The sequence below is a fragment of the Eurytemora carolleeae genome, unplaced genomic scaffold, assembly GCF_000591075.1.
Source record: "Eurytemora carolleeae unplaced genomic scaffold, Eaff_2.0 scaffold246, whole genome shotgun sequence".
In the NCBI taxonomy this organism is placed as follows: domain Eukaryota; kingdom Metazoa; phylum Arthropoda; class Copepoda; order Calanoida; family Temoridae; genus Eurytemora; species Eurytemora carolleeae.
The window spans coordinates 280,368-306,704 of record NW_019396137.1 but is presented as its reverse complement, the minus strand read 5'-3'; the positions used below and the strand labels follow the sequence as shown (position 1 = coordinate 306,704).

At 31.8% G+C, this 26,337-nt stretch overlaps 3 protein-coding genes and 1 long non-coding RNA gene across 4 annotated transcripts in view; 1 reads left to right on the top strand and 3 right to left on the bottom strand.

The window, feature by feature from the left end:
* Positions 1-57: 57 nt before the first annotated feature.
* LOC111696029 (uncharacterized) lies at positions 58-973 on the top strand. Its single transcript, XM_023465546.1, has 2 exons — positions 58-131; positions 388-973. Exons 1-2 carry the CDS (start codon positions 58-60, stop codon positions 971-973), a joined length of 660 nt encoding a protein of 219 aa, XP_023321314.1.
* Positions 974-1,553: 580 nt separating this feature from the next.
* On the bottom strand, positions 1,554-4,032 carry LOC111696044 (uncharacterized). Its single transcript, XR_002763991.1, has 2 exons — positions 3,905-4,032; positions 1,554-1,649 (listed from the first exon to the last, which is right to left on the bottom strand). It is a non-coding gene; the product is annotated as an uncharacterized LOC111696044 (long non-coding RNA).
* A 12,625-nt stretch (positions 4,033-16,657) lies between these two features.
* Positions 16,658-21,072, bottom strand: LOC111696039 (solute carrier family 35 member G1-like). The gene is made up of 5 exons (XM_023465562.1): positions 20,833-21,072; positions 20,363-20,477; positions 20,081-20,256; positions 19,313-19,450; positions 16,658-17,434 (listed from the first exon to the last, which is right to left on the bottom strand). Exons 1-5 carry the CDS (start codon positions 20,917-20,919, stop codon positions 17,297-17,299), a joined length of 654 nt encoding a protein of 217 aa, XP_023321330.1. The 5' UTR covers positions 20,920-21,072; the 3' UTR covers positions 16,658-17,296.
* A 1,293-nt stretch (positions 21,073-22,365) lies between these two features.
* Positions 22,366-26,337, bottom strand: part of LOC111696038 (uncharacterized protein PFB0145c) — a 31,410-nt gene continuing 27,438 nt past the window's right edge. The window contains exon 22 of the mRNA XM_023465560.1: positions 22,366-22,523. Coding sequence (XP_023321328.1) covers positions 22,461-22,523 — 63 coding nt within the window. The 3' untranslated portion in view covers positions 22,366-22,460. The remainder of the gene's footprint in view (positions 22,524-26,337) is intronic.

The window sequence follows — 26,337 nt, the reverse complement described above, 5'->3', positions numbered from 1 at the left end:
ATTATGTAAGATCCTTGTATCATGTAAGATCCTTGCATCATGTAAGATCCTTGCATCATGCAAGATCCTTGTATTCTGCAAGATCCTTGCATCATGCAAGATCCTTGCATCATGTCAGATCCTTGCATCACGTAAGATCCTTGCATCATGCAAGATCCTTGCATCATGCAAGATCCTTGCATCATGCAAGATCCTTGCATCATGTAAGATCATTGCATCATGCAAGATCCTTGCATCATGTAAGATTATTACATCATACTAGAACCTTGCATCATGCAAGATCCTTGTATCATGCAAGATCCCTGTATCATGCAAGATCCTTGTATTATGCAAGTTCCTTGTATCATGCAAGATCCTTGTATCATGCAAATCCTTGTATCATGCAAGATCCGTACATCATGCAAGATCCTTGCATCATGTCAGATCCTTGTATCATGCAAGATCCTTGTATCATGCAAGATCCGTACATCATGCAAGATCCTTGCATCATGCAAGATCCTTGTATTATGCAAGATCCTTGTATCATGTAAGATCCTTGCATCATGCAAGATCCTTGCATCATGTCAGATCCTTGCATCACGTAAGATCCTTGCATCATGCAAGGTCCTTGCATCATGCAAGATCCTTGCATCATGTAAGATCATTGCATCATGCAAGATCCTTGCATCATGTAAGACCCTTACATCATGCTAGAACCTTCCATCATGTAAGATCCTTGTATCATGCAAGATCCTTGTATTATGCAAAATCCTTGTATTATGCAAGATCCTTGTATCATGCAAGATCCTTGTATCATGCAAGATCAGTACATCATGCAAGATCCTTGCATCATGTCAGATCCTTGCATCACGTAAAATCCTTGCATCATGCAAGATCCTTGCATTATGCAAGATCCTTGCATCATGCAAGATCCTTGCTTCATGTAAGATCCTTGCATCATGTAAGATCTATGCGTAATCAACAGATCATGTAAGATTTTAGCATCATGCACAGTTTTATGATAATGATGTTTAATAAAGTGTAGACCATTAATCCCAGAGTCTAGCAAATTTAGAAAGCTTAATACTTTTATTTCTAAGTCTTGTTAAATTGTGGTAATCCATCATTCTCTTGTAGTTAAACTGGTAATTTCAAATTTTACAAAATAAACTTTAAACTTTATGCTAAAATTAACCTTTCATGTTGCAGACGCAGGCTGCAAAGATGGGATATGACTTGATTTTTTAAGTTTTTAAGTTCAGAAATTTTTATAAACTTTTTTGACTATGAATTTCCTTTTATTACATCCCTCTAAGAGCAGGAATTATTTTTTTTCTATTTTCTTTTATTTAAAAGTAAAAAACTCAGAATTTATCTTGTTTATTGTTTTGATTTTAAATAGATGAACTTTTCTATACAAATTGGTCAAAGAATTTTTTTTGTAAATGAGATTTTTTTCAGCTTTAAAGTGAGTTTTAAGAAAAAATTAATGGTGTAAAGAATTAAAAACATAAATTTTGAATGGTGCGTGAAAATATCATTATCTGAATAATTCAATTAACCTAAAAATATACCTAGCGTAGCTGAAAAGCCGGTAATTTGGAAGATACAGGATTTAATTTCTTCATTAGTTTCCATCAAACTGCTGGCACAACCATTTCCATTCAGTACTGAACAGATGAATAGGTGCATAGGTGCTTAGGTGCATAGGTGTATAATGAGTACTAAGGCCGAATTTAATGAATTTGAGCCGCTTCTCAAATCCGCCAAAAACCGGTTTCAATTGAGCGCTGGCTTAAATATTATAACATTGAATAAAATTTTAAGTGGAACCAACCCTGTTAGAGCCGCGTCTCAAATATAAGCCACGGCTCAAATTCTTTAAATTCTGCCTCAGATGTACTTAGTAAAACAAGAAAATTGCAGTATATAAACAGTGTAATCTTGTCCGTCTAATCCTCTCCTTGCGGAGACATTATAGTTTACAGTTTTTTACCCTTTTCATAAAATAAACTCTAGCAGACATAATAATATTATGGCTTTTGAAATTAGGTATTACAATGCTAATTCATAAAAAAGACGATATCCAATTCGTCACTGAATTCCCACGTTTTTTTGGGACACCCTGTATATGAAGCATAAAGTCTGATTTTATCTAATGTCCTCTACACTGTAAAACAGGTTTGAAATGTGCCATATTTGACCCTTTGACGTCATGCAAAATTGCTTCAAAATTTCAGCTTAATATTGTATAATTAATATTTGTTAAAGGTAAGTTGAAATATGTTTATATCTAGTTTAAACACTGTTCATTTTTGTTCGCTGTGCTTTACAAATTTTGGACAGAAATTTTTTATTTTTAACCGTGAAGCTTCAAGCTTTTTTAATTTAAAATAAATATGAAGAAACAGAGGTGTGACATAAAGGATCTAATCCTGATTTCAAAATTCTTATTCCTGCGATTTACTTCTACTTTAATATATAAAATCATCTACGATCAAATATCAAAGGTAACACAATTCAGGTAGTTTTACTTTTTCAAAAAGACAATTTGATCGTTACCGATAAAAAAAAATAAAACAATACGACCGGTTTTTTTAACTACTGAAACAATTGTTCACATAAGTGAAAAGCACGAAGAGTTCTATGTTTTTTTTTATCACAGAGAAAACAATCGTTTTTAAGAGGAAAAACGACTGTTTTTTGTTTCTTTTTCTTTTCCGAAAGTTTAAAACTAGAACCTAGTTATTTTTAAATGATAATTTGGATCACTTTAAAAACGTGTCCCTACACAATGCCTCCTGATATAAAACGTATCACCACAAACAAATTCCTCATCAAAAATGGCAATAATTTGACAAATTTAGAATACCCTTCATTTTATTTGATTTGCCATAAACGGGAAGCGACAAATCTTCACATTTAAAATTTAACAAATCCGTAAAGAAAATGAGTTTTTGTCACAAACTCTAATTTGTTTATTCCCTATATCTTTGCAACCCGATGTTTTAGTCCTTAGATATTTCAACCTATAATGACATGGAATTCTGTTAGATCAAATAGTCTAATTGTGAAATATCCAAGATTTAAACCATTAGGTTGCAAAGATATAGGGATTAGAACATTTGCGTTTGTGGCAAAAACTCAAATCTTTCAAATGGTCTTCATCAGTCTGACTGCCTCTTGGGTTCCTGGCCAAATGAGTATGCCCTTTTGCAGGCAAATGTAAATTTTCTTTCGTATACCAAATCTCTTTTAGAAAGGTTGAATAATGCATTTGCCAGATTAAACTAGATTTTGAATTACTTTTTGTGCATTAACCAACTGAGTTGCACAATTCTATACATATTTGATATTTTAGATTGACGTTTTAGAAACTAAGCTAAACACGTTTTCTAAGATGCAATTATAATCTTTTGCGTGCATTGCAAAAGAAAAACATATCTTTTGCAAATACAACCCCCAAAAAAACATACTCTCTCAAATATGACATGTTTATGCTTGCTAACTTGACAACGTGCAAAAGTTCATGGGTTTCCATACGCAAAAGAGTTTATTATGACGTCAAACAGAAGTAAATTAAACGTATAATTTAAAAAAGCTATTGAGGAGAAAACGAATGTTTAACAAGAGAAGCTACAAGTGCTACAAGTGGGGTATTTCATCGTTTTTAAAAACGTCAAAAGATTATAGTTATTCGTTACGTTTTTATTTTTTTTTCAAAAAACGATCGTTTCGTTTTATAAAAAACGATCGTTTTTGGAAACATTTAAGAAGTAAAAACTACAATAACTATTGTTCAGATATTGAATTGTAATTGTGAATCTTAAATCGAAGGATTACATAAAATTAGGGAAACAGTCCCTTAAAAGAAAACTTTTTAAATGATAAATTGAGTAAAAAAAAAACATTATTATAAATAAACCTGTACTGGGTCCGGTGCAAGATTGATTCCAGTCTGGCTGCCACGTGGACATTTTACAAATTCAATATGGAGGATTTTTTAATAGTAAATTTTTTATTTCATCATGTTTTTAAATGCACTAACGCAGTTTTTTCTGAAAAAAAGCTGGACTTTAAAATATACTGCCTGAATCACTACTTTAGTGCCTTTTTAACCTATACCAGACTTAATCTATAGCTAATAGACCTACTTCCAACTTTAAAGCCAAGTCTTGGGACTACAACATTTTGAAGCTCTTTTGAAAGCCTGTGACACAAGGCGCAGCAGATTGCACAAAAAAATGTTACACTTTTAAATTTGCACACATTTTGCAAGTTTAAATTTTATTTTTTGTCGTTTGAACAATTGTAATTTTTGCACATTTTTGCACATTTTTGAATTTTAGAATAATGAATAAAAGAGAAATTTTATTACTTATGGTATATATTGATATAGGTTCATTGTACTGATTACAGCTAGGCAAACTTGTTTGTGCACGCACTATTTAAAAACAAGTTATTTTTCCAGTGCATTATGCATTGTACGTACTGTATGAACCCCACTTCCTCTTGGACAAGAGATTTTGGCTGAATTAATGGTTACACATTTTAAAAGTATGATTATTAATAATTTACTGAAGTTTTCAGCTCAACCTTAGATGAGATTTTAAAAGCTTAAACTCGAGTAAAACCTAGAGTTGGGCTCAGATATAGAACCCAAGTCAAGATTGGCTCTTATTCACCCAATTAGAGACTGCTAAGCAGACCCAAAGTAATGGGTTCTCGGGTTTAAGATTTTAAAATCTCATCTCTTAAAACCCCAACATAAACAAAGAAACTACAGTTGAACAAGTATTACAAAAAAGCCAAATTTATGCATTCAAAGCTCAGTAATCTATCCAGAAAATTAAACCTAAGTTTATAGTTAAATTAATTTTTTCTATACAAGACAAAGCAGGGTCAAGTTTATTCCAACAGGTTGTGAAAAAATTTAAAGGAAATCTGTTGACGAATAAGTTTCTGCACGTACATGGGAACAAAAAATTGATCACGATTTCTTACGGGGTACTAAATTGCAAAGAGCAGTTTCAGTTTTCTCTGAATAATTAGATAGATAGATAGATAAAGAGATAGAAGGATAGATATAAGGAAAGATAGATAGATGGATAGATAGATAGATAGATAGATAGATAGATAGATAGATAGATAGATAGATAGATAGATAGATAGATAGATAGATAGATAGATAGATAGATAGACCGATAGACCGATAGTTAGATAGATAAGTTTGTTTGGGATTAATTTAAAACTAATTCCCCAAGTTTTGTAATCGTTTCTTCAAAACTTATTATTTGGGTTTATCTCGAGAAACTCTTTTATAACCGAAGAATCACTTTTTGCACAATTTTTGCAGGGATTTACACTTTTTTACAATATTATATTTAAAGATTTAAAATGTTTATGAAAAGCAAAAGGAAGATAAGTTTATACATGGAAAATAGAACATTTCTCATTCTCTTAAAAATGTTTTTATCTATCTACATGAAAAAAAAAAATTTAAAGAAGCTTTTTAACTCGTTGTGTTGTTGGGGAGAGGGGGGGGGGGTGTTCCACCTAATCTACCACATTGATACATGTCCCAAAAAAAATGTTTAAGATTAAGAATTTGACTGCGATTCATATTTGTATCTAAGATTCATGAACTTACAATAATAAGTTATTCTAGTTTGAAAATGAGAAAGATTGATCTAAGCTTTATAATTTGAGATCCATACCAAAAGTAGTTTTTTAAAATGTGAATTTATCAATAGCTTTGAAAATCAATATCAAAATGAGTAGATTTATTAGAAATTTTCGATATCGCTAAAATTTCCTATTTTTCAGCATTAAAAAAGAAACGTGGTTGAGTTAAAACTCCCGTTAGCTCAATCTATCTTTTATGACTTGGCAACAAATATAGGATGCTTTCACAGCAGTTTGAATTAATGTATGTATAACAGGAATGAATGTATGTGACTGAGGAAGGGATATAAATTGAAGATGACCGGAATGCGGATGACACATGGGCAGGTAGAAGCGAGGGGGATACTACTCGAATAAAAGATTGAACGAGGGGAATACTACTTAAATCAAGGATTAAACAAGGAGGATACTACTCGAATCAAAGATTGAACGAGTGGAATACTACTCGAATCAAAAATTGAATAAGGGTAACACTGCTCGAATCAAGGATGGGACAAGGATGATAATACTTCAATCAAGAATTCAACGAGGGGGATACTACTCAAATCAAGGTTTGAACAAGGATGATAATACTTTAATATAGAACTCAACAAGTGGAAAACTACTCAAATCAAGGATTGAACAAGGAGGAAACTACTTAAATAAAGGATTGACTAAGGAGAATACTACTCAAATCAAGGATTGAACATGGAGGATACTACTCAAATCAAGGATTGAACAAGGAGGATACTACTCAAGTCAAGGATTGAACAAGAAGGATACTACTCAAATCAAAGATTTAACAAGGAGGATACTACTCAAATCAAGGATTTAACAAGAAGGATACTATTCAAATGAAGGATTGAACAAGGAAGATACTACTCAAATCAAAGATACAAAAAGGAGAATACAATTCAAATTAAGGATTTAACAAGGAGGATACTACTTAAATCAAGGATTGAACAAGAAGGATACTACTCAAATCAAGGATTTAACAAGAAGGATACTACTCAAATCAAGGATTGAGCAAGAAGGATACTACTCAAATCAAGGATTGAGCAAGAAGGATACTACTCAAATCAAGGATTGACTAAGGAGGATACTACTTAAATCAAAGGATGGATTAAGAGGTATACTACTCAAATAAAAGATTGAAAAAGGAGGATACTACTAAAATCAAGGATTTAACAAGGAGGATGCTAATCAAATCTACGATGGATTAAGAGGGATACTACTCAACAAAGGATGGAACAAGAGGTATACTACTCGAATCAAGGATTGAACAAAGAGGATACTACTCGAATCAAGAATTGGCAATTGGGATTTAAAAAGTGTTTTATTTAGTTCCTGTGTTTAAATAAAAAAACAAATAAACAAACGGAAAATGGTGTTAAGAAAATCAAAATGAACTCTTGAAATAAGATATTTGCGAGCATATCCAAATGTTCTTCACTGTATAATATCTATGTCATTAATGTAAAATGAAAATAATGTTATACTTGAGAATTTTATTATTTTACACAAATGGTTTTACTCTTTGTATGGGGTAAATGTCAAACTGTATTATTAACCCTAAACAGGCTGGGCGATGGGCGTTTGGCGCCCCCACCCTGTAGTTTTTTATCCTAGCACTCTCATTTTTTACACTATCATCGTGAAATTTTGTGACTTTAAACGAATAGTAATTTAAAGGATATTTTGTAAAAAAAAAATTTTAATTGCATTAGATTTGATACAGGGTGGAAAAAAGTCCGGTGTTTGGAAAAAAAAAGTCTAAAATAACCCATAACTTTTTGTGACTAAAGCTACATATCTAAAAAGTATATTTTTGAAAAGTCCTTGAAGAATGTAAATAGAAACATGTGTCACACTTTAATATTTGTTGAAAACAAAAAATATTTTTTTTCTTCTTTTTCTGACCCTTTTTTGGCGTTTTTTTCAACCCTCCCTAGCACCCAAACTATTAAAGTTATCGGTCTAATTTTTTTTCAATTAGCTGGCATTGGCAAATTGGGCTATGGACATGCATTTCAACCCTATACCTATTCTCTCAGGCCTTTTTATTTGGCGCCCCCCCCCCCAGGCTATACATAGATTCAGACCCCCCAGCCTTTATAGGGTTAAAGTGAAAGTGCTTCTATAGACTTTAGGGTTGGGTAAGTACATAAGAACATATTTCATTCAGTTTAAAATAGAAAGGAGCTATTTCTTCTGCTATAAAATAAAACATGTTTCGTTTAAAGCAAAATATTCGTTCTTTCTGTAAAATTTTAGCTAAAAATTATAGATGTAATATTAATTGTAATCCTGGATAATTTTTATAAAAATTCAATTGAGGTTTCTCTATAAAAGTAAAAAGTCAATGATGAAAATTGTTTAATCCTAGAAATTTTTAGTTTTTTTATTGAATAAAAATTTGAAAGATTTTTGTAAAGTATTTTTTATGCATTGGGTTTGGGTAGGGTTCAGGGGGTAAAAAGTATGTGTAAAAAAATCAAAAGCTACAGATCTAAAAACTATAGTTTTAGAAAGTTCTTGAAAATAGATGTGAAAATAAATGTCACATCTTGATATTTGTTTAAAACAAAAAAAATTTTACAATTTTTTGACCACTTTTTTGCATTTTTTCAACCCTCCCACGCCACCACTATTAAAGTTATAGGTTTAATTTTTTTTCAATGAGCTGGCCTATGTTGGACTATGAACATGCATTTCAACCCTATACCTATTCTCTAAGGCTTTTTTCTTGGAGGGGCGTGAGATGCCGCCCCCTCCCAGGCTATACATAGATTTAGACCCCCCAGCCTTAATAGGGTTAAGTTCAGGGTCACTTGAAATTTAAACAACAGTACGTTTGATGGGTTTTAATCAGTTGGCAGAATTTTCGTCAATTTTTAAAAAGCTTTCTTTAACAAAGTTTTTAAAAAAGCAGTGATTTTTTTTCTCTGACTGTTGAATTTTCTTTTTAGCAGATCAAACATATGTTTTCTGTTCCTCTCTTTTAGATCTACTTATTCTAATCCCTTGTAGACAAGGGAAAAATGCATTTTGACACATATTTCTGATTTTCTTTCTCCCTAATATTACGCATGTTGCAATTTCCTTAATATTAGGCAATTTGTTTTCCATGCAGAGGTGTCAAATCATTTTAAGTTATTTTGAAGAATGAAGATGCAGCTGCTTTTTCATCCAACTATTGTTCATATTTATTAAATATATATATTCTTACAGGTTGGAAAAATAAAAATTCACTGCTATGCAGGGTTTGAAAGTTTATAGGATGGTTATTAAATTTAAAGCTATCATTAGCAAAATCTGGATCAACTACTTAATAACAGCTAACTAGGCTTGTCATTAAGGAGTATACTTCAAGCTATCATTAGCAAAATCTGGATCCAACTACTTATTAACAGCTAACTAGGCTTGTTATTAAGGAGAATATTTAAAGCTACTGCAGTAGTAAAATCTGGATCCAACTACTTAATAACAGCTAACTGGGCTTGTTATTTAGGAGAATATTTAAAGCTATCATTAGCAAAATCTGGATCCAACTACTTAATAACAGCTAACTAGGCTTGTTATTATCCCCCCCCATTCATTGGAAGTATTTTTGTTTTTTAAGAAACCATTGAATAACATTTTTCAATCTGAAAATTGCAATTCAAAAAATTTGTTCTTTAAATTATTTTGAAAATCATGTGCTGCTATAATTTAAACGCTCAAAAATGTTTGGTTACATGCAAAGTACTAATGCAAGGAAAGTTATTTCAGAGGTGTACGCATTTGTTGTACTACACTGTAATGTCTTTTGGCGAAAAATTAAACACAAGACGGATGTCACAGTCTGACATGGAATCCATTTTCACAAAAAAATCAATGAAATATTCTGGTCATAGGAAACTGTTATGTAAAGTTTCAAAATTATAAAAATTAAATGCTTTTAACCTCCTCGGATACTAAACAAACACTGATGCATCTATTCTTGTTTACAAATTCCGCCCAGAGAGAACTGGTTTCAATATTTACGCAGAGTATACGCGACCGCAATTAACTGTTCTTGCATTAGTACTTTGGTTACATGCAAATTTACTTGTGTCCACAAGGTTGTGTGTTATTAATATTTTAGGTTGTGCATTGCAACAAACGGAAATAAACTTTTAAATGCAAATGAAAGCTCTTTGACAACTTTGAGATATAAGATTAAGAACAAGTTTAATTAATTCTATTACTTTTTCATGAATAAAAGAAGGTATGGACATTGTTTTTAAAAAGATTGAAAAACTATCATTTTCAGTTCAGTTCTGGATTCTTAAAAAGTAAAAAAAAATATTTTATTTTAAACTCATGACCCCAACATTTTCAAAATAATCGTTTTCTTATGAAAATGATCATTTTAAATGTTTTGTAAAGGATCATTTCTAAAAATTCCGTTTTAAAAACGATAATTTTACTATTCCGCATATCTAAAGTAAAGACAATATACAAATACAATTGTATGCAAGAAGCTCTTTGCAGATTATACTAATTTGACATTGACTTTGCCTAATATTTGATGCAAACACTGAACTAAAAAAAGCAGCAAAATGGGTTTAAGTAAATTGTTTGACACTAAATGTCTCCAAAACAAAGTATATAGTATTTAGAAATGAAAATATGCACTTTGACCCCAACAGGTGTAATATATCAATAGGAAATGAGATGCTTAAAAGAATTGGTAATGACCGTGTGAACAAATATTTCAAATTTGTTAGACTTAAACTGTGAATTTTCAAATTGAACATATCTGGAATAAAATTGCTTGACTTTGTCTCAAATTAAGAATATCTTACCATTAAACATTCGTCTACTTGTTTATAACTCTTTTGTAAGGCCTCATATTGGATATGGAATTGTTACTTGGGGAGGGGTTAAAAACTCTAAACTTCAAAAAAACAGATCTTTGCAAAAAAAAAGGCAATCAGAGCGGTTAATAATAGTACTTTCAAGGCACATTCAAATCCATTATTTTCAAAACTGAAAGTTTCTTGATGATACATAAAAACTTACATTTATGCATGGATACTTTAATGATAGCCTTCAATCTTCCAAAATATGTTTAAGTCTCTAGCTGCAAAAATTTTTAAACAAAGAGTAATCAATATTTATCTTGAGAATTATGAGAAGTTTAATTGCGAAACACCTAGCTGTATATCATGTGAGTAAATTTTATATTAAAAAACTAAAAAAACTGAAACTTTATTAGCTTATTTCTGTTTCTGTACTTCAATCATTAACACCCTGTATTTTAATTTATCTCTACATACATCCCTCTTATCTCACCCTTCCACAGATCACCTAACGATCTTCTTCCTTCCAATCAACTCCTAACCTATCCAAAAACATAATTTGATATGTGTAACCAATTAAATTCAGTATATATGACTTACCTCGGGCCAATCACTCAAAACAACCTACCCTGGTTAGGCGGGTCTAATCTGCATAGTAAATTGTGACTGCTTATTAGTAATATCTGATGCTTTGTAGTTGAGTAAAACATGAGATATGAATGAAGCTTCTCAACCTCTATCTCATTATTTCATAGTTCAGTAAGTCTTAATATTAACCTTTATACATATACCTTATACNAAATTGACCACCCCCCCAGCGTATCCTGGTTTTCAAGTACCCCAGCGGGGATAGGGTTAATAGGTTGTACAAAACGTTAATGGAAAAACACGTTGTAACCATGTGTTAAGAATGTTAAATACGGGTCACTTTGAGTTAGTTTGACATTTGCTTTTATAAGGTTAATTTAGTAATAGTTCCATGCTAATTATATTAGTAAAGTTTCTAATTTGTTTCTCTAAGAGAATACAAGAGAATACATATCTACTAAGATTTACGCAAAACAAAATAAATCTTTCTGAAAATATTTAATTAAACCGTTTTTCTTATATTTTACATTAAAAGTAAGATATTTGAATACGCTGTTATTTTTAAAAAGCATCCATTTGCCTCGTGTCACGTATCTAAAAATGGTCCAGTCCTAAGTCTTTAATTTCTTCTTCTCTGTCAGTTAAATCAAATTCCAAGGAATTCAAATCTAAAGTTGGCAGGTTCTTTATATAAACCAGATTTTAAGCGATGGTTATAGGTAGCCCTAATCAAACCCAGGACCCAACAGCGATATTGGTGTAGTTTAAAATAATCCCCAAGCTAAATATTTTCAAGTAACCCCCACATTAAATAGTTTCAAGTAAATCCTCAAAATTAAATAATTTCAAGTAACACGTAAAATTAAATAGTTTCAAGTAACCCCCAAATTAAATAGTTTCAAGTAACCCCCAAATTAAATAGTTTCAAGTAACCCCAAATTAAATAGTTTCAAGTGACCCCCAAATTAAATAGTTTCAAGTAACCCCAAATTAAATAGTTTCAAGTAACTTTCAAAATAGATTCACAAATTGATTCTTTTACAGCTGTATATGAGCAGCATTAAGAAAGATTTTGTTTTTTTTTCTATCTTAAAATGTATTGAATTCTGTTAATTTCCTGTTATCCCGCTGCTGCACGTATCAACAAATAACCTTACAGAGAAACAAAAGTTTGAAATTTAGAATTAATTAGGTTGAAAAACAAGAATAAATTTCTCTTAGGATTAAAAGGGTTCTGTTACGAATATTCGGCATACAAATTTGAAAGGGAGAGTCAAGTGAAATGGGGTTATCTGTTCCATGTCTGTAGAGTGTAAAACAAACAGTTTTGGATTAATAGCTTTTAATTGAGAAAAGAATGAAGAAAAAGGAAGGAATTCAGAATTCTTAGATCTTTCTTTTAATTAAAGAAGAATTCGTAAATCCCAAGAAATAAAAAGTTCAAATCGAGGATTCTCAGATTCAGTCATTTTTCCAATGAAATCAATCTCTTCTCTTTAATTTTTGCAACTTTGATCTGAACGAAGGCTGAGCATGTGTTTTATTATTTGTTTCTTATTGTTTAATTAAATTTTCCCTATGAAATCTGAAATTCCAAGACTTATTCAAAACAAAAAATCAGGGAAGTTTTTTACAAAGAAAGTGGCATGAGGTCACTTATGGCAGAAATGCATGCTTGCAAAAAAGAAACTAATAGAGATGTTACCTCCTTTAAAACCCCCAAAAAGCTTTCAAATAATTCTTCATTCCTTGATAAATTTGGACGCATTGTGTAACTGTATTCATTTACCCTTTAAAATTCTCGAGATAACATATACTCGATCTTCATTTTTTGTTCGAGCTTTGGCATTCTCGATCATTCCTGTAAATTGCAGCTTGAAATTCCTTAATTGTTACGCAATGTATCAGACATAGAAGAGAATGGGTGCATTGTGCAACGTGTGCGGGTCATCATATCTATAAATATACCTGTAAAATACACATTCCCCGGCCCACGATATTGTTTTGATTTTCAGGAGATTTGTGACAACATAACAAAACTAATCTGTGAAATTTTTTATTGTGTACGTCAACAATACAGGAGTAAATTCTGGAATTTTGGTTTGTAAACTTAGAAAAAAAAATATCTATAAAAATGTAATTTTGCTGTAGCCTGACATATATACAGGGTGTCCCACGAAACATGACTGTTAGAAGAATATTTGATGGTTGTCTTGGAAATAGTGTGTGGCATTCAAGAATAGCAATGAAAACTCAAAAAAACAATAATTGAATTTTGAATTGTTGTCACTAAGCGAATTTGTTGTTTTTGTTTAAAAAAGCACGGAAAAGTAGGTTGACCCATGAATGCCGCGGAAAAGTAGGTTGACCCATGAATGCCGCGGAAAAGTAGGTTGACCCATGAATGCCGCGGAAAAGTANTTTGTTTCAAAAAGCACGGAAAAGTAGGTTGACCCATGAATGCTGCGGAAAAGTAGGTTGACCCATGAATGCCGCGGAAAAGTAGGTTGACCCATGAATGCCGTGGAAAAGTAAGTTGACCCATGAATGCTCCAAGATATGATCAAAGATTTGTGGTGTATTATATCCCTGCCAGTTGTAAGTGAAACACCTGACGCTAGGGTTTATTAATAGTAATCCTTGACAGAGGTCAGGGGTCCGCAGCAAATACAGACAAAATAGACAAAAAAGGTCCTCTCCACAAGTGACAAATTAGACAAATTCAGGACTGATAATCTATTTAAAAGAAAAAACTTATTAAACATACTGTTCTTTATTTGTTCAAATAATTTTATCACAACGTGAAGATTTCACCGTCTTGGTGAATATCTTCGAGGTCAGAATAAAAATTTTGCACAATAGAATAAAAGCAAAATTGTCTTCCATGGAAAAAGGATTTATATTTAAGTTTTTTGTTAAGCCCCTTAAAAGTCTAAAAAATTTAAAATGTTTTAAATAATCCCCTATACAGGCTGGGGGTCCCGCCCCCCCCCCCCCCAAAGAAAAATGCCTTAGAGAATTGGCTTAGTAAATGTCTACTCCAGATCAATTTCTCGAAACGTATCTATCCAGGTACAGTTCAGTTTCACTTAGCTATCAATGTTAAAACCGGATACAATCTTGTTAGCTATTAATATAAATCGGAAGCTATTGATGTCGATACGGATACTAACAATCAATTGGTCTATGTCTCAAATAGGACACGATCCACACAGCTATAATTCTGTGAACTATCAATGCACAATCCACATGGCCACAATCCCCTGAACTATCATGCTGTTATATATAATGTAGTTAAGCAATCAAAATGTAGGTATGACAGAGTTATATATATCTACGCACATTGAATGGGTTTAATGTACGCATTTATAAGATAAGCGAGAATAGATATAACGTAGTTAAGCTATCTCCACAAATGTTAACAGCATAATTTGTTCGTTAAATATACATATTTAGAAGATTAACATGGATGGATATAAATGTAGTTAATCTAGTCACAATGCATGTTTTAATCATGTTACTTAGCTCATGTTTGTCTAGATATGCTCAGGTTGACAAATATGGGAATTGCTACGATATTTGCTACATAGGTATAGTGTGTAAATACATGTTTGTAGCCCAATTTTTCAAGGCAAGCGCATTAAAAAAATAGACCGATGACTTTAATAGTTTGGGTGCTAGGGAGGGTTAAAAAATACCAAAATAATGAAAAAAAATGTAACAAGTTTTTTTTTATTAAACAAATATCAAAGTGTGACACATGTAGCTTTAGTCACAAAAAAGTTATGGAATATTTTAGATTTTTTTCTACACAGACCCTGCACCCTTCCCTAGACATTAAAAAAAATGTTTTTTACAAAATAACCTTTAAATTTTTGTTAATTTAAAGTCACAAAATTTCACAGTGATTGTGTCAAAAATGAGAGTACGTGGACAAAAAACAATTGGAGGGGGGGGGGGGGCACCAAAAGCCCCCAACGCCCGCCTGCTTAGGGTTAAGAGAGAAGAAGAAGGTAGAATTCTGTTTGTATACCTGAGAATGTGGATTGTGGACTGTTGAGTGATCAGTTTTAAATCCGCTTAGAAATTGGATTCGATGGTGAAGATCGCTAGATCAAAAATTGAAAAAATATTGTCTATCTTCTTTAGATATTTCTAGAGAAGCTTATGCACAATCTAAGATTTTCTAGAGAAACTTTTGCGCACTCTATAGTTTTTCTAGAGGTTTCTGCATAATCTAGATATTTTAAGAAGCTATTAGACTGAACCAGTTGAAGCATCATACATCGCAAACATACTGTTAATTGACCCTAGTGGTTTAGTACTGAACGTTAACTTTCTCTTATAACCAATGTACTTCATTTATTATATCTTGCAGTGGATGTATACTAGCTTATAGAGAAATAAATCATCTTGTAGGGAAGTTAAACTGCATTGTTAACTACGAAATACTTACAAGGAAGGATTCTTGTGGATGGCAGAATACGGTCTAACTCATTTCACACTACTCAAGTATTAAATAAAAGTATCGAATAAAGATGATAAACATTTTGTGGAGGAAAAAATCATTTTCTCACATTATAAACTATGCATATTGCATATTGACCTATTTATATCTGTGCTCATACAGTCCCTTTCAGCTAATTTATATTCCTAATAAATACATTATTTTTCTTCCTCAATTATTTGAAACCTTTTTAATCCAAACTTTTTTGGACTGGTTTTACAGCTCAGTAAGATCAGTTTCAAGTTTGGTTCCATTTATCGTCCTGGCTGGCCGCTTTATTGTCCCGGTTGGCAATTTTATTGTCCTTGCTAGATATTTTATTATTTTTGTTCCCGTATGCATATGAATGTATATGAATTATAGTCTTTGAGAAAGATTTTTTTAATAAATTCATAATAATATATGGCCATGGGCATGGGACATAAAACAGGATATCTGGACAATTAAATAAAGACATTTTNGGGGGGGGGGTCAATTTAACCCCCCCCCCAGCGTATCCTGGTTTTCAAGTACCCCAGCAGGGATAGGGTTAAAGATTTATTGTTTCCGGATTTTCTCAAAAAAATAAGTATATTTTTCTTAAACAAATGTTTAAACTTAATGAAAATAGGGCTGAAATGAGCTTTATTGCTATTTCTTCTTCGCTAAAAATATAGTTGGAAAAAAATGTTATCTATATTTTTCTCTTTATCTCGAAGCTTCTGACTTTTTTAAAACAGTGTTAAAAATAGTTGTTTTCTAAAGAGTAGATTTAAAACCTTTTATAATTTTGGTTTATCCTAAATACATTTATTTCGGGATTCAATCCATCAAGGGCAGGCTAACCTTGTCGAGTTTAAACAACAACTTAAGAAAATATAAATTCTTTCTCAATATATTTTAAATTTGTAAACTTTGTTACCATAAACAAAGGATTTTAAAGTTTAGTTAAAATTCTTGAAATAGTTCTGTTATGAATTGAAACATATTTGAATAAATACATCTTTATTTAAAGGGAGATACCGGCTATGTAACATATTTGAGCTGAAAGAATAGTATTGTAAATAGAAATTTTACGATTCATTTGATACCAATTATTACATAAGAGCGTAAAGTTGTTTTTAATATTTCACCAGTTGTTTCAGCCAGAAGAAGAAATGTATTTTTACAATTAAATCAAATTAATCCTAAAGTTTTTATCTACAATACTAAATTCTCAGTTTAAATCTGTTACATATTCGTTCTCTCCCTTTAAAGGTGTTTGCAATCCTACAATCTAAAAAAGACATATAGTTAGAGTTGAAAGTGCAAAGTATGTCTTCTCAAAGATTTTGTACTTTATCTTTAATTAATACCTCAATTTACATGAGTTTTTTGATAATGTAGGCTCAATTATTTTTTTAAAAATAGTTAAAGCTTTTAGGTTTTCTTTATATATTTAAAATAATACATTTCATTTACGCTAGTTTTCTTCATTTTTAATAAATAGCATTTAAACTTGGAAGATCTGCTCTGCACCCTCAATTAGGCTATCTGTGTGTACTGTGTACTGCAGTGTTTTGTAGTACACCGACCAAAGAACTAGTCGAGTTTTGTAGTACACCGACCAAAGAACTAGTCGAGTTTTGTAGTACACCGACCAAAGAACTAGTCGAGTTTTGTAGTACACCGACCAAAGAACTAGTCGAGTTTTGTAGTACACCGACCAAAGAACTAGTCGAGTTTTCTGGAGAGTTTCCGAAATAAGGAACTTCTACACGGGCAAAGTCTCCTTCCTCTGATTAAACAAATTGGCAATATTTTTCTCAAAACTGATTGCTAAGACTGCTCCAATAATAAATGTTGCTCCGATGACATCTGTCCATACTGGTAGGAGGCCAAAAAATACAGCCTAAAATTAGTTTTATTTTTCATGAAACTCCAAATTTATAAACTTTGAAAACTGTTAAAGGGACTGTTATGGAAAAATGAACGGTAGCATAGGCTGAAACCTAGACACTTTAGGAGTTGATCAAGACCTATATGAATTCTATCTGATGTTCCTCTCTCAAGAAATCTGTACAAAACTGTTTCAACGATATATCAAAACTTATATTTATGAGATGTAGTATAGGAATCAAAGTTTTAAACAGGCCATATTTAGCAAATACGCAACGAGTCTGAAAATTACGATATCTCAGAGAAGCCTAAACAGCTTAGATGCGCTTCTATTACAATTTAAATATATTACTTATTAATTTTTAATAGATATTATTGATAATATTTGATACATCTTTATAACATGACCATAATTTCCACCAATGACAGTGCAGTATCATTGTCACGTGTCTTCGTCTGTATCACTGTATAAGAGGAGGGTACCCAAGCTGTTCAGGTTCCTCTGATATATCGTACTTTTCCAATTTGTTGCGAATTTGCTGAATACGATCTGTTTAAAACTTTGATTTATATACCACATCTCATACATATAAGTTTTGATTTAACTTTGACACGGTTTCATGAATGTCAAATTCTCGAGAAATAGAACTAATATTGGTCGTGATCAACTCTTCAAGTGTTAAGGTTTCGGCCCCTTCCAGTTTTCCTTAACTGTCCCTTTAAATTCAATGAAAGTTAGAGAGTCCCTTTATTTAACTGTACGGTATACGATAGCAGTACCTTTATTTACCTGTACGGTATACGATAGCAGTAGCTTTATTTACCTGTACCACCTAAGCTAGCAATACCTTTATTTACCGGCACAATATAAGCTAGCAGTACCTTCATTTACCTATACAATATACGATAGCAGTACCTTTATTTACCTGTATAATATAAGCTAGCAGTACCTTTATTTACCTGTATAATATAAGCTGGCAGTATCTTTATTTACCTGTACAATATAAGCTAGCAGTCCCTTTATTTACCTGTACAGTATACGATAGCAGTACCTTTATTTACCTGTACAATATAAGCTAGCAGTCCCTTTATTTACCTGTACAAAATACGATAGCAGTCCCTTTATTTACCTGTACAATATACGATAGCAGTACCTTTATTTACCTGTACAATATAAGCTAGCAGTCCCTTTATTTACCTGTGCATTATACGATAGCAGTCCCTTTATTTACCTGTACAATATGCGATAGCAGTCTCTTTATTTACCTGTACAATATACGATAGCAGTCCCTTTTTTTACCTGTACAATATACGATAGCAGTCCCTTTATTTATCTGTACAATATACGATAGCAGTCCCTTTATTTACCTGTACAGTATAAGCTAGCAGTTATAAGCTAGCAGTACCTTTATTTACCTGTACAATATAAGCTAGCAGCACCTTTATTTACCTGTACAATATAAGCTAGCAGTACCTTTATTTACCTTTACAGTGTAAGCTAGCAGTGCCTCTATTTACCTGTACAATATAAGCCAGCAGTACCTTTATTTACCTGTACAATATAAGCTAGCAGTACCTTTATTTACCTGTACAATATAAGCTAGCAGTACCTTTGTTTACCTGTACAGTATAAGCTAGCAGTGCCTCTATTTACCTGTACAATATAAGTTAGCAGTACCTTTATTTACCTTTATAATATAAGCTAGCAGTACCTCTATTTACCTGTACAATATAAGCTATCAGTACCTTTATTTACCTGTTCAATATACGATAGCAGTCTCTTTATTTACCTGTACAATATAAGCTAGCAGTCTCTTTATTTACCTGTACAATATACCTAGCAGTCCCTTTATTTACCTGTTCAATATAAGCTAGCAGTAACTCTTTTTACCTGTACAATATAAGCTAAAACTATCTGTAGTTGTCTGAGTACAGATACTGTAGCTGGAGACTCCATTGACAGTGCATAGAGAGTACAAAACTGTTGGAAGATACCAAAACAACTGATGCAAACCGCCAGAATCCAATCCTATAAAGGGTCTTGTAGGTAATTTCGAGTGACCCTCAATGCAAAAATGGCAATGCTTCATTAAAAACCGTGCCCTAAAAGCTTTGTTCTATGAAGAATATATTAGATTCAATGTTTATAATTTGAAAACGGAATATTTTCAGTTGTGGTTTCTCTATAAAAGTTACTTGCGCATTTCTACTACTGTAATTAAATACTTTTGAGCCAAAAAAAAGTCTTCCAAATTATTAATTAGATACATGTTTCAACGGTATTGTTGTGAAGTATAATAACAGACGGATTAAGAGATATATATATGTAAATTTGTAAAATATTTGTTGGAAAATGTTGAAGGTTAAATCAATGGGCCATGGAATGAATATATTTTGGCCAAAATGGTCGGTCAGAATGGCCCAACACATTTTATCTAACTTTTAGAAATTGATGAAATATCAAAACTTTTGAAAAATCGTCTTTAAAAATGTAAAAAGTAGTTCATTTCATGTACCGGGATGAATTTCAATTAGCCAGAGCAAGCAGTACAGTACAAATACAGGCTATATGAGGTAAAACGGGACTATACGCCAAATGAATGAACCTCTTCCAGTGGGGGGGGGGGGGCAAAATTAACGAACTGAAACTTATTCATACCTGTATAGTTCCAATCCTCAGTTCTCCACTCCCTGTAAGATAAACCCCTCCACATAATATATATGCTAGACCCAGGTAGAACAGGGTTAAATATTTATCAACTTGTTTAGATATTGTCTTGGCAAGCACCAGTCCAATAGCAGACATCAAGCAACCCAAGCTTACAATGATATAACCTAAACAAGAATTCATATTAGTTTTTATATTTACGTTTATATTATACAAAATGATCTAGAAGACTGATTCTGTTTATGTTTCCGTTTATATTATACAAAATCATACCGATTACATCATATGTAGGATTTGTAGCTCCAAAAATAGATGGGGGTTTGGCTATGAGCACAACTCCTACCAATAGAAATACTCCAACTAACATACGAAAAACATAACATGCTTCCTAGAAAATCCTATAGTTGATCGGTTTTTCATTTTTGAGAACCAAAAGTTTGAAAAATGTTGTATTTTCGATGTTGGAATCAAAAAGTTGTTCTAACGTTGCTTAATAAATAATATTTTATCTAAGTGCAGTGTGAGGTTTTTAGTTTCTGTGAACAATTTATTATTTGTAAATATCTAGATATTTTAAATGAAGGATTGAAATAGAAATTTGATCAAACCAGCGGTTTCATGATCAAATTATATATACGTTTTATCTATGTTAAGAAGTTTTAACCTCTAAAACTTCAATTTGTAGAGGGGACAAACAAATTTAGGAAAAATTCCCAGTTTTAATTTTGTGTAATTTTAAATACCTTGAGAATACATGTAGAGAAGAGCATAACAAAAACAGGAGAGGAGAACAGAATAGCTGTAGAGTCTCCTACAGCAAGAGATGGCATCGTGTTCTTGAACAAACGAAATTTTTGAGGAAAAAGACGGTGTCGTTTAGAAGATGAAAACGAACGATGATGGAACGAAATAGATCGTTCAGATAAAAAAATGATCGGTTTAAAATAGTTAGAAAAAGAACTTGAAAATACATCAATTTTTTATCGAACGAACAAATTATCTCAAATTTTACTTAACTAAAGGTTATTTGGAACAAACTTTTTAAAAGACGAAAGTGTTTTACTGAACGAACGATTTTTTTGTACAAATTTACTAAACAAACGATTTTACTGAACTAACGATTTTACTGAACAATTTTTTTAGTGAGGATATGAACGAAATAGATGGAAAATGAACGAAAACTTTGAGAACAAACGAACTCAATTCTTTTGAATGATTGAAAAAAACGAATGAAATGGATTGTTTACGAACAATGAATGAACTAAATAAAAATAAATTCGAACATGCCCATCTCTACAGAGAACGTGAGAACGTGTCAATCTCTACTGAGAACGTTAGAACGTGCCCATCTCTACCTACAGGCAATCGAGCGAAGGCAAGAAAGATAAAAATTAATCTTAATCCCCCAGTTAACAAAACCAGAGCTAAGATTATAGAATGAGTTTGATCAGTTTTAGATTTGAAAGAGCCTCCTCTGCGGTATATAAGAGAGCCCATTACAATTATTTGCAAGGCTCCTCTGAGTACTACAACCTCCATAGGAGATAATATCTCCAGGCACTTAATCATACTTGAATATACTGTCATGCATACCCCTAAGCAGTGTTATCATTTAAATTTAGCAAATGGAAATTATGTTAAAAACCTTCCTTGAAAAAAAGATTGAAATTGTAAAAATTCAACTATTTTATCACAACTTCGTCATCATTATCAATTTGTTATTGGTGTATCATAAAGACCAACAAAAAATAGTTTTTTCATTAAAGGGAGTGTTCGCGTAATCTAAATTTTTCAATAAAGGGAGTGTGCGCATAATTAAAACTTTTCATTACAGGGAGTGTGCGTGTAAATTAAATTTTTCATTTAAGGGGAGTGTGCGCGTAATTTTAATTGTGCCACTCCATAGCAACGTAAATACTTTGCCCAAGTGTAAATTAGATTTCAAAGTTTAGAATTTTGAAAACTGATTATTTTTAAGTGAGGGTTTTCTGCAAAAGTTACTTGCGTACTTCCACAACAGAAAAACATTAATGAATTATCAGAATTACACACTTTTAAACCTAGAAAAATTACTATTTCCTCCACATTATTGATCAAATAAAGATGTCAATGATACCGCATTGTGAATCGGTCTTTGTCATCTGTGCAAGGAGGATCACTTAAAATTACGATAACAGTCACTTTTTTTGTAATTTGTATTTTCTTATAACACTAGTTTCCTGACAGGAGAGCGACTAATATTCCTCGGGAATCATAAAAATGTTCATACAGTCTTTTCACAACCTTCTCAAGTTTTATCAAAAGTTTTTTAAACAATCCAACTTTCTTCAATAAATATTGATCTTCTGAGTCTATTTCACTGTTATTTGATTCAGTTCCGCCATATTCTACATCCTGTATGTGAGGTTGCATCATATTGGAATAGATTGAACGCCTGAAATATAATATAACAGTTAACTCACGTTAAACATAAGATCTAAATCCAAAACGTTTACAATCAGAACTTCTCATATTAAAGAGCTTGAGAAGAAAAAATGTTCTGAATTTCAAAAATGTAACCGGTTAAAATTACTTTCTTTTACTAAACTAGAGGAGCTACAATGTCACAAAGTTGTACAAGTAGTGTCGCATAAATTCAACCTTGTCCGTATGTCGTTTGTCCTAGTTTGCAGTGAAAAAAGTGACCAAATTTAAATTAATTTAAATTTTAACTTTTAAAAGATGGTGCAAAGTTACATGATTACAACCTTATAAACTTTAAACGAACATTTTGGTATTAGAACAAACGTAGGACAGGACAAACGTAGGACAGGACAAACGTAGGACAGGACAAACTTAGGACAGGACAAACGTAGGACAGTGCAAACTTAGGACAGGTCAAACTTAGGACTTAGGACAGGACAAACTTAGGACAAACTTAGGACAGGACAAACTTAAGACAGGTCTAATGTGGGACAGATAATCGTGGAAAAAGATGAACGTGGGGACATCCATGGGACATCCTTATTTAAAAAGACGCGGACACCGTTGGACAAAGAGACAAGCATAGGAGAGAGACAAATGTGGTAGAAAACAAACGTGGGTTAGGTAAAAAAATAGAAAACTTCAACAAATGATTTTTTAATCCGCGTGAAAAAAAAAACACTAAAATTTGACAATAATCAAAAAACCTTCATTGGAGATTGGAGATTGACGAAAAATCAAGGGATTAAGAATAATCTTGAAGACTTTGATTTCGTTGAACCAAAACACTAAATGTTTTGTTTTGCTAGGTTACACACTGTAAATTTCCAGATTGTATATAATATCCAAAGTCACGAAAATGGCATCTCATTATTGCTTAATTTTTAATAATTTTGTGTGCAGATCAATTTTTGGAATATTTTATTTCAAAAGTAAGGCTTTGATCGCACTATTTAAAGAATTGGGAAAGAAACTGGGAGTTGAGCTGAGCTTGCAGTTCTGGAGGGAACTTTTTTAGGATTCATTTGATACTTATGAGATGTTTTTACACGAAAATATAACAAACATTCTACAGTAAACTGATAAGTTGTTTAAAAAAAAGCTGAGAAAAAAATTATTTCTTATAATCGAAAATAAGTAATCCTACTCAGATATTGGTTTCTGTAATGTCTCATTGTTCACAAACATTTTCTGTAGATTTCCTGGAATTTTTATTGAAAAGACCACTTTGAAGAATTTGCAGAAATCTGCGAAAAATTCATATAGAATACGAAATTCAATATAATGATGAAAAAGAACTAATTGATTCTATCATTGATTTATTGACAAATTTCTGTTGTGAAACATGTTTCTAAACATCTCATTATTTACTGAAGAAATTTTTGTTAAAGTTTTAGTTTTCGTTGTTAAATAATTTTTATAAACCGATTCTCAAAATATTCTCCAGAATGGACAATCCAGGAGAAGTTTAACGAATTTGCGGTCTTGCTAAACATTTATATACCGTTAAACCATTTTACAGGTCTTAAATAAATCCTTTAAAAATTCATTTAAATATAATGTCTAGCCAAACACTTTCTTTAAGAAAACATAAAAATTGTTGAACTGTGCCCATTAATGTTTTGTTTACAAAAACTAGATCACAATTAATTCAGGCCTGCATGGAAAAAGAAAGAAAGAGAGAAAATTTCAGGATGTAAATTCAGAAGATCCCCAATCTCTACTGAGANTGAATATTACATAACCTAAATTTAAAATATTTATAATTTAAAATTTGAATAAAAGGTTTACACCATCAGTTATGTATAAGAAACTTTGAGTTTGTGGCAAAAAAATGTGTTCCTTTTCTAAGAAGTCACATGATCTGTGGCATCTGAACAAAGACTGAAATATTTGTTGGTGAGTAAATATTTATATAATAAAGGAACAGCCAGCTTTACGTATAAAATACTGCAGACTAATGTGACTATTCTTAGGAATAAAAAACAGATTTCAGAATAATAACAAATATTTGCATTTATATAGATTCAAGGATGTAATAAAATGCCACATGTTAGAAAGAAGAAAGGGGGTTGTTGACAATATATGCATGTTTCTATTTCTTTTTTTAAAAGTTAATCCAATCTCGCTTTTCCATATTTTCTTGTTTTAAAAACTGTGTTACCGTTTCCCAATTGTATATTTGTTAAAACTTAAAATTATCCTTAACATAATATGTACCAGGCTATTTTCAATTTGAAATTTCAAATGTTGCTCAAAATAATCTCAGGTTTGCTCATATTATAATTTTTTATTTTGCATTTTTAATAGATATAATTAATAATATTATTACATGTAGTCCGTATAGTTCGTATTACGTCACAATAACCTTAGCCAATGACAGTGCAGTATTGTTGTCACGTGGTACAGACGGAAATCATGTGACCAGTATACTGCACTGACATTGGCTGAAGTACTGGTGACGTAATACGGACTATACGGATTAAATGTAAAAATATTATCAATTATATCTATAAAAAATGCAAAATAAAAATTAAATGATTATAACAGGAGCAAACCTGAGATTTTCAGGTTGCTGTGAGATATAGTCGTTTTCAGATTGGTTGCGTAATTGTTGAATATGATCTGTTTAATGCTACAACTTTTATACAAAATCTGACATATTCCTTTTTTGGTATAATTTTGGCACAGTTTTATGTCACTTTCTCGAGACAGGAACATAAGATAGATGTCTTACAGGTAATGCTCAAAACCTATCCAATACCCCCTTTCATTTTTCCTTTACAGTCCCTTTAAATAGTTTAAATAATCTTCCCTATCCTAGTAATCCCAAGCTTTAGAACCAAAGAGAAGAGCTACTTATAGAGTGGAATTGAGTCGAAAAAGGTGTAAAATCGTCATTTTGTTGTACTGTCTACATACTGCAGGTGTACTTCACACATTTGTGCTATATAACCTTTTGGGCCCTGGAACATCTTTTTATAAAAAAAAAAAACATTTTTCTTGAAATTTTTTTATTCTCTCTGAATCAATTCTCTGACAACCTTCTTGCATTCCTGAGTTCATATCACCAAGTTTTACTTTACATTCCTGAGTTCATTTCACCAAGTTTTACCTTACATTCCCGAGTTATTTCACTAAGTTTTACCTATCATTCCCTAGTTCATTTCACCAAGGTTACTTTACATTCCCGAGTTCATTTCACCAAGTTATACTTTACATTCCCGAGTTCATTTCACCAAGTTATACTTTACATTCCCGAGTTCATTTCACCAAGTTTTACCTTACATCCCCGAGTTCATTTCACTAAGCTTTACTTTACATTCCTGAGTTCATTTGAGCAAGTTTTACTTTACATTCCCGAGTTCATTTCACCAAGTTTTACTTTATATTCCAGTGTTCATTTCACCAAGCTTAACATTACATTCCCGAGTTCATTTCAGCAAGTTTTACTTTACATTCCCGAGTTCATTTCAGCAAGTTTTACTTTACATTCCCGAAAGCTTTACTTTACATTCCTGAGTTCATTTCACCAAGCTTTACTTTATATTCCAGTGTTCATTTCACCAAGCTTAACATTACATTCCCGAGTTCATTTCACCAAGTTTTACTTTATATTCCCGAGTTCATTTCACCAAGCTTTACTTTATATTCCGGTGTTCATTTCACCAAGCTTAACATTACATTCCCGAGTTCATTTCAGCAAGTTTTACTTTACATTCCCGAGTTCATTTGAGCAAGTTTTACTTTACATTCCCGAGTTCATTTCACCAAGTTTTACTTTA

Coding starts and splice junctions, on each gene's coding strand:
- LOC111696029 (XM_023465546.1), top strand. CDS start 58: ATGCAAGATCCTTGTATTCTGCAAGATCCTTGCATCATGCAAGATCCT. Junction 132..387: donor ATGTCAGATCCTTGCATCAC/GTAAGATCCTTG, acceptor GTATCATGCAAG/ATCCGTACATCATGCAAGAT.
- LOC111696039 (XM_023465562.1), bottom strand. CDS start 20,919: ATGCCATCTCTTGCTGTAGGAGACTCTACAGCTATTCTGTTCTCCTCT. Junction 20,257..20,362: donor TCCTACATATGATGTAATCG/GTATGATTTTGT, acceptor ATTCTTGTTTAG/GTTATATCATTGTAAGCTTG. Junction 17,435..19,312: donor TTTTAGCTTATATTGTACAG/GTAAAAAGAGTT, acceptor AACTAATTTTAG/GCTGTATTTTTTGGCCTCCT.